The sequence below is a fragment of the Diospyros lotus genome, chromosome 6, assembly GCF_014633365.1.
Source record: "Diospyros lotus cultivar Yz01 chromosome 6, ASM1463336v1, whole genome shotgun sequence".
NCBI classification, from domain to species: Eukaryota; Viridiplantae; Streptophyta; class Magnoliopsida; order Ericales; family Ebenaceae; genus Diospyros; species Diospyros lotus.
Window position 1 is genome coordinate 25,341,308 of NC_068343.1, and position 13,189 is coordinate 25,354,496.

A 13,189-nucleotide genomic window follows, 5' to 3' on the forward strand; every position below is an offset into this window, starting at 1 on the left:
CACTCACAGCCCAACAACAAGGAAAAAATAAATTCAAACCTGTAGCCTCGCTCATAACCCGACAACAAGAGAAAAATAAATTCAAACCCATTACCCCGCTTATGACCCAGCAACAAGAGAAAAATAAATTCAAACTCATTGCCTCACTTACAGCCTGACAACGAGGGAAAAACCTAACACAGGCCCATTGTCCCGCTTATGGCCCAACAGCGAGAGAAAAACCTAACGCGAGCTGTTATCCTACTTATAGCCCAACAATTAGGGAAAAACCTAATGCAAGCCGTGGTCCTATTTATGGCCCAACAATGAGGAAAAAACCTAACTCGAGCCTGTTGTCCTACTCATGGCACGACAACTAGGGGAAAAATCCATGTTCATTGCCGCACTTATAGGCCCACAATAAAGGATAAATCCAAAACCTATTGTTCTGCTCACAGCTCGGTAACGAGGGAAAAAACTCAACGCAAGCCCGTTATCCCACTTATGGCCCGACAACGAGGGAAAAACGAACTCAAACCCATTATCCTGCTCACAGCCCGACAACAAAGGAAAAGCAAATGCAAGCCTATAGTCCTGCGCATAACGCAAATAATTGGGAGCAAAAACAAACTCATTTTTCGGTGCATAGTTCGACATCTATGGAAAGCAAACTTATCAGTCCATCTACCTCATACTTCCATAAAGGAATTGAAAAGCACTAGAGCCCAGAAATTTAAAGGCACAGTGCAAGAACATACTCGAAATGAAGCAGCTAAAAGAAAAGTAATGCTAAAAAAGTTTACAAGACAAGATACTCTTCCACCCGGGACTCACAGCCGAAAGAGTAGGGATCGAGCAATTGATATGCCCTACAAACTTAGAGAGAGGTAAAGCTACAAAAGAGTCACGAGACTTGAAAGGATGACGAGAGTCACAAGACTTAAAAGAGTCGCGAAACATGAACATGAATCCCAAAGGGCGAACGGGTTGCAAAAAATTAGGGAAACAAGCTAAAGAAGCAAGAGGTCGAGTGAGACCGAGTGGGGGACACCCACTCGATCATAAAATTAAATGGGTTGTGGTTTCGATGCTGCTTTGGTTTTTTGGGCATAACTCTCTTATCCGAGCTCCAATTGAGGTGATTCAAAATCATATGGAAATCTAAGAAAAATATATACAACTTTCATGTTTTGAAGTTTGAGAAATACTGGTTGCATCAAGGCTGAAATCAGGCTTGAAGTTGATGCACATGCACCCTTACCCAATTAAAGAGCGGAGTACAACATTGGAGCAAGGATGGATTCAAACCAAGGCCGAGTGGGCATAACCCGCTTGGTCATATGAGCGAGTGGGTGGGGGGCTTTCTCCCCCCTCCCCCCCCCCCCCAAAAAAAAAAAAAGCGTGACCCTGTAATACCCCAATTTTTTCTAGGCATTAAGTACAACGTTTTCTTGGAAATCGAAGGATACAGTTAGTACATGTGAAGTTCCTGGGTAATCGCCGAGGAACAAATGAAGGATTTTTTGAAAGATCATGAAAACTACCACAGGGGGTATCGTCTTAAGATATTTTGGAGAGGTTTAAGGAGTTCTAGGGCCCAAGTGATATAAGTGCAAAGAAGTTTTGGGCTAAGGAGTTATTTGTAAGAAGTTTAAAATATCTTGTAACTATGGAGTTAAAGGAACCAAATGAAGTAACTTATGGTTAGGAACATAATCATGAGCAACAATAAGGAATCTTGAAAAACCTAATTAACATGTGGTGGTACATGTTTCAATGGACACATATCGTAAGGGGGAAAAATGGCACAAATCACTAGGGACACGTGGCGCGATCCTACGAAAGCAATGATTACAACCTTATCCAAGTTACACATGGCAAGCGACACATGGCAAGCGACACATGGCACACTTGGATTGGCCATAGATGCATATAAATACTAAGCCCTTAGAAGGGACAATCTCACCATTAATAAATAGGGAAAAAATAGGTGAGTTGAGAGAAGAAACTTTGCCAAAGAAGGAGGTAGAGAAACGCTTCGCCCAAAAATTTGGACTGCCACCATAAAAGGAGTGAAACAGCATCAAAACAGCAAGGTAATTCTAATTTCTTTCCATGGTTTGATAGAGAATTGAATAAGGAGTCTGGCTTCAAACGGAGGTCAAATCGGATTCCGGACAAGGGAGAACGGGCCAAAAAACCCCAAGAGGTTAAAACGGGAAGGGCGGCACGTGCAGCTCACGCGCCACCTGACTGCTGCGAGTGCAGCACATGGGGGTCCTTACCCCAATGCGTGAGGCACGTGAGGGGCCCCTCTGGCCCCAAATTTTTTATTCATGGTCCTTAAATTTATCCCTAGGACCCTATATAAAAATATTTTAGGTTTGAGTTTCGAAAGTATGTTATTTTTGCAGAAAAACATTCACGAACCCTGTGAACAGTACCTTAACGCTTCCGAACCAGCAAAGTGAGTGTTTCTTGCATCCTTTTGCTACATCCCGATCATTTTGGCTTCATTGGGTGAGGATGTTGTCTTGCATATCATGCTTTTGTGGCTTACATGTCATTTTTCCTTGGTTATGCATATTCCTTCTACTTTGTCATATATCATGTTCGTTGTGGTGACTGTGGCTAGTTGTTGGGACATCATGAGTTATCTCGAGCTCTTATGGTGAGCCAAGGAGTGACTATGATGACTGCGGAGGTGATTGCAACACCTTGGCATTTCTACCACAGGGGCAAATTTCATAATGGCATTATTGCATCTGCACGCATGTACTTCATTGTTTGATTCACTCACCTAGAAGTTAGAAGGAAGAGCCTCAGGAGCTTTACTACTCCTCGAGCCCTTCAAGCTGAAGAGCTCAAGGAGTGGGGGGCAAGTGATGAGGAGAACGCACTCGGTCCCATAATTACGCCAAGACGGATACCCAGTGGCGGTCAGAAGATACGTTTCCCAATAGGGAGTTTAGTCTGCGATCTTCTTGTTTAAATCTAGAGGATACATGACAGACAAGCATCGCCACGTCAATCGGATAGGCACTCAGTAAAGAAATCTCCGAGGCCGTAGGAACAGGCTAACCCACCGAAGGTCACGGAGGCAACAGCTATCCCGAACTCCTCGAAGACGGATATTATTGCGAAATCTTTATCGGGAAAGTTTCGAAGAAGGCGGAGGGGAGATCCCGAAGATCCCTCCATGATCTCTATCCCGAGAAAAGGTAAGAGAAAAAGGTGGGGGATTCTTCTTATCCTCTTCTGGAGCATATAGTTTAAAAGAGACAATTAATCCTGGATGGAGGGGGAACTAACTTGATCGTCGGAGATCGACCGGGGGAACAAGTCCCCGTCTCCATTGCAGGTACCTTCGGAGAGGCAAGAAGGGAGCGTGCGGCTACCACTTCATAAAATTAATCATCAAAAATAGAAATAACAACAAACAAGGTAAAGTATGAAAACGTTGTAGAAAGAAAGAAGGAAAAGAAATCAATCCATTATTTTGTTTTACAACAAACTCTTATCGATAGTAAATCACTTTACGTAGCTTCGAAATGTCGAACGGAAGACGTGAATGAATATTCGAACGTGGAGTATAGCATAAATGCTAACTGGAATACTTCCTAACGTAAGCATGGGTATGGAGATCCACATAAAATGCTCCCGCAACATTATGAAAAGGGCAATACCAAAAGCGATCATCATTGTTGCAATTGATAGGAAAAGAGTGAGAAGGCCAAACATCAAGGCGAGGGGCAACTTGATCCGGAAATCGTCTTCTCTGAAGAGCGACGTATGAATTCCTAGGAATATCATAGCCGAAGTACAAGAGAAGAGCAATGAGAGTGCATCTGAAATTATGTAAATGGTGAAGTATTTTGATCCCAATTTCCTAGGAAGGCCTGTATCGTCGTTTTCGCCACCTGGCACAGTAAATGCTGCAGTAAACATGATGGTCACAATTAACGTCGCCACTACTGAACAAGATTGTGCTATCTCCTTCAACCAGACTCGCGCTTCTTCCTTGAGGTCCTTGTGTTCATCATTGAATAAATCTGTTGGAGTCTGGTTCCGTTTGTTCATTAATTTTCTGCACATTGGTGTCAGCTTTTCCACTTCCTACACATCATGGATACACCTCGAAATTAAATACATCAATTAACAAATATTTCATACTTTATCTAGTTTAATTATGTGCAAACAATAATTAGTTAAATGCATTGCTCTCTCTCTCTCTACAACATAAATGGTTTTTGTTTTTTTAACATTCCTTTTCAAAACAAATAAAAATGTCAACCGACCAAAAGTTAGGATGAGTTCTTTCATCTTTTTTTAAGCATCTTTATAATAGCATGTCTTAGAAAATAAAAATAATAAAAATATTTGAAATACAACACTAATAGTTTGATAAGGCAAATAAAATGGTGGAATGTCTTAAATATTTGTTATCATGAAAAGAAAAAATCTTTCAATGTTGTGTTTTTTTACTTTATGAGCATTTTCCTTTCTTCTCATAGTTTAAACTAACAATGACACTTTATCTCTTGTAAGGGAAAATTAAAAAAAAAAAAAAAGAAACAAACAAGAAGGAAAGGAACTAGAAAAGAAGTTGCTTCATAATAACAAAAAATTATGAGACAAACCTTAAATCGCTGTAGCTCTCTCTGCATTTGTAGAGCTGGACCAAGAAATTGGCTAAGTTGAGGGGATGGTGACAACATTGCAGCTTGATGAAGGAGGGTGTTACCCTTCCGATCGGGAATCATGTTTGCTAAAAGGCTTATTTCAGTCCTTTTACAAACAAAAGTATAGATTTTCTCAAGCCCCTTTGAGATCGCATGACCAAAAATGGGTAATTCTTTGAACTCCAACCAAATTACATCAGGGCATTCTTCAATAACTATTTTAAGAAATTCCACATTCTCTTGTAAAACAGCTGTAAATGTTGGATTCACCAGTATGCTGTTAATATCATACAGATTTGACCTTGATAATTCCTTGATTATTCGGCGCAACAATTTACCAGCTAGTCCATGATCACTCCTGTACTTTTTAACAAAACCCCATTGCACTGTCATTGAAACAAAGACAAAGAACAACTTTTGATATTAGTGTTTCTTAAACTAATAATTGCTCCCTGAAATACCACATCAATGTGAACTAAGGGTTTATTTTGAGGAAATTGCAATAACCACATCCATTGTAATTTATATGAGAAAAACTACTATAGTAATTCCCCAATTGGGGTGGGTTGGATCTTAGCACTCTCAGTTGGAAGAAAGAGCGAGTGGAACCCAAGGTTGAAGAAGAACCAAGATTGTAGTGATTGAAAGAAAGGTAGAGTAATGAGATCTAGTGGGTAGGGAGCAAAGATGAAGTTACACTAGGAATCATCAATTGCCACATCCATTGTAACTAGGGTTGCAATTGAGCCGAGTCGAATCAAGTTTCACAAAACTTAGGCTCGACTCTATGAGTAAGGGTACGGGCTCGAGCTCTACTTGAGCCTTAAAACCTGGCTCGAGCTAGAGCTCGGTTTATGTGAACTAAGCTTTAGCTTAGCTCGGCCTCGGCTTATCAAGAAGCTCAACAAGGCCTCGACCACAAATTTGAGACAACTGAGCACAAATCATCTAGGTTCAACTTTCTCAGGTCTTCTCTTTCTTTCTCTCTACATATATATTTCAACATAGATGGTGAAAATGGCAATGACTGAACCCAGATCTTGGTCTCTCTCGATCTCTATCTATCTATCTATATGTGTGCATAGTCTATAATAAAGAAGAAGATGATGATGATGATGATTTTCATTTGTTAATTTCTGATGGAAGAAGAAAAAAAATAACTTTTGATTGAATAATAGTGAAGAACATACCATTGGCCGTCCCTGTTTGTTCCGAAAGGAAAAGAAGAGAAGAAGCCATGAGTAAGGAACAAGCGAAGAAGAAACCACTGCTGCCTGCTGAAGAAGCAGAGGAACAGGGGACGAAGGGGCCAAATACACAAAAGGGTAGAAGGAGAGGAGAGAGGAAAGAACATGCAAAAGTTTCTTGGAGATCAACCCCACTAAATCTAATAAATAAATACCACTTTGATATGATATAATGATATGTATATGTATTTATGTTAATAATATATTTATAAAATATATGTCTAATATATTCATATATTTTTTAATTATAAAATAATATATTTATAAAATTATAAATAAATTTATTAATATATTTATAAACGAGTTTAAACAGGAGCTAATCGCGAACTTCTAATAGGGCCTACTCGCGACACTCTAATCAAGTTAGCTCACGAGCTAACGAACTGAGCTTTATTGACCTCAAGCTCAGCTCATTTATAAATCAAGATTCAAAGGTAGTCTCAAATTCAACTCGTTTATCTTAATGAATGAACTTGAATGATTTTTTATGGAGTCGAACACTGAGTCGTTCATAAATGGTTCGACTCATTTGTGACCCTAATTGTAACTAAAGAAGAAGAGAAAAGAGAATATGGGTAAGGAATAGAAAGAAAGAGAGAAATAGGAAAAAGACTGGGAAGACGAGGGCATCGGAAATAGTCATTTAAAAAGAATTAATATAATAACTAAGCCCTAGAGAGCTTTTGCCTCTAGGGGTCCCAATGGTGTTTTCAATTTTTAGGGTTCATTTGCTTTTGTCCCTATTACTACTGTTAATGGTTTTGTCACCAACACCATTATCTGGTCCTTAATTTTCTTCTCGTTGGTTGTTGGATGGTCATTCAGCTAAGGCATTGCTCATGGTATGAGTGATCGATGACCCATTCAGTCTTTCTTCTCCTTCGTATATGTTTCCTTCTTGTCGAGCTTTATTTTGCATAGATGTATTTTTTTACTCCTTTTGTTGGTTGTAATCCACATCAACTTGACATCTCCCTTATATATACCATTGTTTGCTATCGGTCTTATCCTTGTTCCCAATTATCGTTTTGCATCTATCATTATTAGGGGGATGTTAATTTGTTGGTTGAGAAACAAAGGTAAGGGTGGTTATCCACCAGTGGTGGTGTAAAGGTTTTGGCTTTCTATGGATTATTGTAAAAATGTTTGAAGACAGGCTAGGTGTGCTCGCTATGTTTAATGGTAGTTTGACCAGTTGAGGCAGATGTTTCTTTTAGCCAAGGGAGGTTTTAGCTCCAGAATGTGATTGTCATTTTTTGTAGGTGGTCAGCAATGACTTGTTAAGGAAGATTATGGCAGCGACAATAGTTATTCTTTTTGCTCGAGGGTTGCAAATGGTCTTAGGGTTCTAGGTTGCCTTTTGTTGGTCTTGGATGGCCACGTTCTTGTGTTCTATTGCTCTTTTTATGTTTTTTGTGGCCTATATATGCCTCTTGGGTTTAACTTGTGGGTGTAGTTATTTTAACCTATTTGACTATGGCTTCAGGATGGACTTTGTTCATTGTTTTAACCTATTTGACTATGTGTTTAGAAAAATAAAAAACAATAAAAATAACTGAGGCTAATTAAGGATAAAGGTCCAGTGCAACAAAGGTTTCTAAAATCAAGAGATGTCACTATTATTTCCACAACCTGAAGGTTACAAGCACATTTTTCATTTCTTTTTTTCCGGCTAAGTATGAGCTAATTTAAGGTAATGAGTCTAGTATGCCATAAAAATTGAAACTTGAATGCACCATACAAAAATTACTGCTAGATTGTACCTTTGATAATATATTCATATAACAATTCACGCTAAATGAACAACGATAAAAAAAATCATGATTTGAATGGAAGCTTTTAAGAAGGTATTCGATTTAATTGGATGATTTTATTTATTTATTTATTTATTTGCTTGAACTAATTAGTTTAAGGTATTTAGTAGTTTTTTTCCTTCTAAAAACTAAGTTTGAAAATCAATATATAAATATATATAAGACTATATATATAGTTCTTATGAAAAACACGCATAGTTAATTAACTAGCGATCGGCTTGTGGCCTAGTAACCCTAGAAGTAAAGGAAATTTGGAGTAAGTTGAATTACCGAACTCGATAGTTACGTAGGCTAAGACCCATGTTGGAAGTCCTGCACAAAAGGCCAACCTCAATAAATATTAATAACTGACGAAACATAAATAAATTCAATTTTTTAATGAGAACAGTATAGTACTCACGCGAGGAGACATTGTGATATAGCCGAGGTAGGAATCCATTTATTCCAAAATTTGTAAGGGCTAGTGAACACAGTGTTTGACCTTTCTCCTTCTGTAATTCTTCAATGCACTGCTTTGGGCCTTCGTTGAATGCCTCCAAAGCAATATCTATGGGGTATATATATGATGATATGCGGAGAAAAATGATTATTACTTACAAATAGGATATATATATATATACATATGTGTGTGTCGATCACCGTAATAATTTGCTAGAGTGGAATTTAATCCCGTGCATATACCGTAGATTTCAGCTGTGATGCATGCTTTGAAAAGCATAAACCCATTATGCTCGCTATAATGTCCTTCGTAATCTGCAGCAGCATCGCCAACTGGTTTCGAATTTTGATCTCCCTTGCTTACATAAAGAAGGCTTTCAACCAAAGTGACGTCATAAAGATAGCTAACTGTTTCCTCGTGCCCATAGAGAGCAGCCACAACGACCGCCAGCTGTCTTCTACCATTCATGATATCCGGCAAGTCTTCGTGCTTCTCAACTAACAAATGGATGACCGCACTCAACCCTGTAGCGGCAGCTAGAGTAAGCGCCGTGTCGCCGAAATCGTTTTTCATTTCTAGGATTTCTAGGATTTCTGGATCAGGTCTTTGCTTCAACAAATGCTAAACAATATTTTTGATGAGGAGAACGCCCTCGGTTCCATAATCATGCCAAGACAGATACCTAGTAGCGGTCAAAAGATACATGGCAGACAAGCATCGCCACGTCAATCGGATAAGCACTCAGTAAAGAAATCTCCGAGACGTCAGGAGCAGGCTAACCCACCGAAGATCACGGAGGCAACAGCTATCCCGAACTCCTTGGAGACGGATGCTATCGCGAAATCCTTATCGGGAAAGTCCCGAAGAAGGAGGAAGGGAGATCCCGAAGATCCCTCCATGATCCCTATCCCGAGAAAAGGTAAGAGAAAAAGGTGGGAGATTCTTCTTATCCTTTTCTGAGAGAACATAGTTTAAAAGGGACAATGAATCCTAGATCAAGGACTAACTTAATCATCGGAGATCGACCGGGGGAACAAGCCCCGTCTCCATTGCAGGTACTCTCAGGGAGGCAAGAAGGGAACGTGCGGCTACCACCTCAGAAAATCTATCATCAATTGGCGCCCACCATGGGGCCGACATTCTTCTCTTCTGTCTCTCCAGTGCAGCAAACAATCTTGCCTTTTTTCTCAACCGTGAATGGCAACCAGAAGACAGCCGTCTAGGGCCGTGGGGAGCAACCCCGTTCCAGAGCCGAGTCAGCAGAATCCTCCCCGAAGCCCGCCGGGGAGAGCTCGGAGTCCGGAGGGCCCTCCGCCTCCCTCCGATCGGATAGCACTCCTGGAGGGTCAAGTGCAACGATTGACGGAGTTACTCATGGGTTTTCTAGATCGCCAGCATCAGCAAGCCCAGCATTCTCTGGCGGAAGAAAGGCGCGAGCCCCCAAGAGAGGAGGAGTCCTATCGACGGGATGAGAATCCACAGAGGCCGGGACAAGATGATGGCGAGGCGGCCCAGTCTCTTGACTTGTCGTTTGTGCAGCAGCGGCAGGAAATAAGATTGCAGCAGTTGGAGGAGGAGATGGCCACCCTAAAGCCGAAGACCGGAGAGGCTCAGGGACCAAGGATAAATCAGCCCCTTAGCCCAGAGATCATGGCGGCCATACCACCGGAACGTCTCCGTATCCCAGCCATTAAGCCTTACGCAGGGACCTCTGACCCGATGGATCACCTTGATCTCTTTACCTCGCATATGATGGTACAGGACGCCTCAGACGCGATGTGGTGTAGAGTTTTCTTGGCCACCCTGGAGAGGCACGCACGGGCGTGGTATTCAAACCTGGCTCATCATTCCATCGTAAGTTTTGCGCAACTCCGAGGCAGCTTTCTAGCGCATTTTGCACCTCTCCGAAGACACCGAAGGTTCACCATGGCCTTGGTGAGTATGAAGCAGAACCAATGAGAGCCCTTGAAGGATTTCGTTTCACTATTTAATATGGAAGCCTTGAGCATTGAGAACTTTGACCACAACGTAGCTATGGTGGCATTCCAGAACGCCCTGAGGCCTGGCCCTTTCGCCCAATCATTAGCCAAAACGCCTCCGAGTGCGTTCACGGACATATTGGGCCGGGCCACGAAGTACATAAATGCCGAAGAGGTCATGCAGGCTAAGAGGGCGGAGCATGTGGAAAAGAAGGATAAAAAGAAGCATCCCGAGGAAAGGAGGAGTGACGACCGAAGGGAAAAACATCGCCCTCGGTGGGATTCGGGGGGTTTCACTCCTTTGAACGCCCCGAGAGCAGAAATCCTGGCTACTATTGAGGGAAAAGACTATTTGAAAAAGTCTCGACCGATGAAGGCACCATCCGACAAAAGGAACAGAAGTAAATATTGCCAATTTCATCAAGATCATGGTCATGACACTGAGGAGTGTCACCAATTAAAGGAGGAGATTCAGGAACTTATCAATCGGGGTTTCTTGAGGAGCTATGTGGCTAAAACGGGTGATTCTCAGGGGAGAAAGGATCGACGGTCGCGATCGAGAAGCCCCCCCAAGAGAGACCGCACGGAGGATCGAAATCGGGCCCAGCAGGAGAGATCGCATCGAAGAGAAGATGATCATCCTCAGCCTCCGATATTCCACACACTCGCACCAGGGGAGGTCCCAGTCATGAAGGATGAAAAAAGTAATGCGGTCCGGCTGAAAAGATCGAGGAATGTGGATCCAATCTCTTTTTCAGATAGCGACCTCCCGGGATACCCGACTCGAAATGACCCACTGGTGATAACGGCTGAACTCGGGAAGTGGGAACTTCGGCGGATCCTTGTGGATCCAGGAAGCTCTTCAGAAATCTTGTATCGGCAAGCCTTCTTAGGCATGGGCTATGAAATGACACAGTTGAGGGCAGCGAAGGTCCCTTTGGTGGGATTTGATGGTGAAGCTGTATATTCAGAAGGGATTATTCAACTCCCATTGACGGTAGGGAGAGGTTCCCGAACTTCTCGAGTTATGCTAGACATCCTGGTAGCTGACGTGCCTTCGGCTTACAACATGATTCTAGGAAGATCTGGTCTCAATGCCCTTCGAGCCATCCCAAGCACATATCATATGATGATGAAGTTTCCCACGGATAGGGGGACGGGCGAAGTGCGGGGAGATTTGCGCTTAGCCCGTGAATGTTACATGGCCTCTATAGGCATGGCGAAGAGTAAAGAAGCAGGGCTGCAGAAGGATGTTGACCCCCCGAAGGAGGTCAGTTTTCTACTAGAAGGACCCGAAGATCCCAAAACAGCAGAGCCGATGGATGAATTGGAAGAAGTACCTCTGGAAGAGAATTGCCCAAGTCGATGCGTAAGAGTAAGTATGGAGTTAAAAGATCCGCTAAGGAGTCAAATAATATCACTCCTTAGACAGTATGCGGATATCTTCGCATGGACAGCCCGGGATATGCCAGGAGTAAATCCAGAAGTAATGACACACAGGCTGGGGGTCCGATCAGGTTTTCAGCCTGTCAGGCAGAAGAAACAAAGCTTCGCCCCAGATAGGGCACGGACAATCGAGGAGGAGATCGCAAAGTTAGCAGATGCGCGCCACATTCGGGAAGTGGATTATCCAGATTGGTTAGCGAATGTCGTGCTGGTTCCCAAAGGGCAGAGCAAGTGGAGACTTTGTATCGATTTCACCGATCTTAACAAAGCCTGCCCGAAGGATAGTTACCCACTCCCGAGGATTGACGCCCTAATTGATGGAACTGCTGGATGTTCGCTCATGAGTTTCCTAGATGCTTTTCAGGGATATCACCAGATTCCATTGCACCCGGAGGACCAGGAGAAGACAGCATTCATCACCAACAAGGCAACCTACTGCTACACCGTAATGCCTTTCGGGTTAAAGAACGCAGGAGCCACTTCCCAACGCTTGGTAAATAAGCTTTTTCACCAACAACTCGGGAGAAATATGGAGGCATACGTCGACGACATGCTGGTAAAAAGCATGGTAGCCGAATGTCATCCGGAGGATCTGGAGGAATGTTTCAAAACCCTTCGTAAGTTCCATATTGTAATACCCGGTATTACATGGTATTGAAAATAAATAATTTTTGATTATTTTGAAAGGACCTCGGGTGGTCCGGGAAGCCCAAAGGCCAATATCAAGAAATTAATTAATGAAATTTGCCGAATTGGCGGCTGGGAGTGCCTCGGGACTTGGATGTCCAGGGATGAGGGCAAGAGATTGACGAGCGTCTCATGATGAGATTAATGACGCTGGAAGCAGTCCGATTGGGAATAATTTTCGGAATAAATTCTGTATAAGCCCGAGTGGGTGCCAATACCGAATAATCGGAGGGGACCTTCGGGAAGCTGAGGGGACCCTAGGGGTGGTCCGGTTTTGAGAATAAGGCAACCCTTAAGTGTTTTCGGGTCGAATAAAGGTCCCGTGCAGGCGCAGGGACGAAGTCGGTATTCCCGAGTAGCAGTCGGCTATTAATTTTTGATAAATCGAGATGTGGTGTGGCTTGATGATAATTTAATTAAGCCTTGGAGGGTCAAAGTGTTATTATCAAAAATCCCAAGTGTAATTAAATTTCCTAAATTGTGATTATGGAAAATTTGGAGGGATTAATAAGTAATTTTAAGTGTATATATATATATACGTTGGTGCGTGAGAGTTACCACCCATTTCAAAATTTGAAATCCAAATCAGAGAGTGGGAAACAGAGAGCTCGGCAGAGAGAGATCGAGCGATTGAGGAAGAGATCGCGAGTGAGAGCTTGCGAGAGAGAGGTGCTGGCCGGATTTGCTAACCGAAGGCAGCAACCATGGCTGCCGTTTGATGGCCGAAACAGAGAGAGCAGAGGAGAGTGAGAGCCTTCGCGAGGGAGAGATCAGAGAGCTGGCCGAGGCTCGCGGGATCGGAGAAGAGCGAGAGAGAAAAGGAGTAGTGCGAGATCGAGGGAGCCGGAGGCTAGCCGCGACCAGCTGCAATGCTGGAAGCTGCCATGGCCGAAAGCGGCAGCAACTTCAGGGGAGC

General features: G+C 42.7%; 1 protein-coding gene across 1 annotated transcript; it reads right to left on the reverse strand.

The window, feature by feature from the left end:
- Nucleotides 1-3,510: 3,510 nt before the first annotated feature.
- Nucleotides 3,511-8,734, reverse strand: LOC127804419 (ankyrin repeat-containing protein ITN1-like). Its single transcript, XM_052341280.1, has 3 exons — nucleotides 8,404-8,734; nucleotides 4,620-5,047; nucleotides 3,511-4,095 (listed from the first exon to the last, which is right to left on the reverse strand). Exons 1-3 carry the CDS (start codon nucleotides 8,732-8,734, stop codon nucleotides 3,511-3,513), a joined length of 1,344 nt encoding a protein of 447 aa, XP_052197240.1.
- Nucleotides 8,735-13,189: the final 4,455 nt, after the last annotated feature.

Bases quoted from the DNA above. Each gene is read 5' to 3' on its own strand.
- LOC127804419 (XM_052341280.1), bottom strand. From the start codon at position 8,734: ATGAAAAACGATTTCGGCGACACGGCGCTTACTCTAGCTGCCGCTACA. The intron at 5,048-8,403 runs GTATATGCACGG...TTTCAATGACAG, and splicing joins CATCACAGCTGAAATCTACG to TGCAATGGGGTTTTGTTAAA. The intron at 4,096-4,619 runs GTTTGTCTCATA...CATGATGTGTAG, and splicing joins GAGAGCTACAGCGATTTAAG to GAAGTGGAAAAGCTGACACC.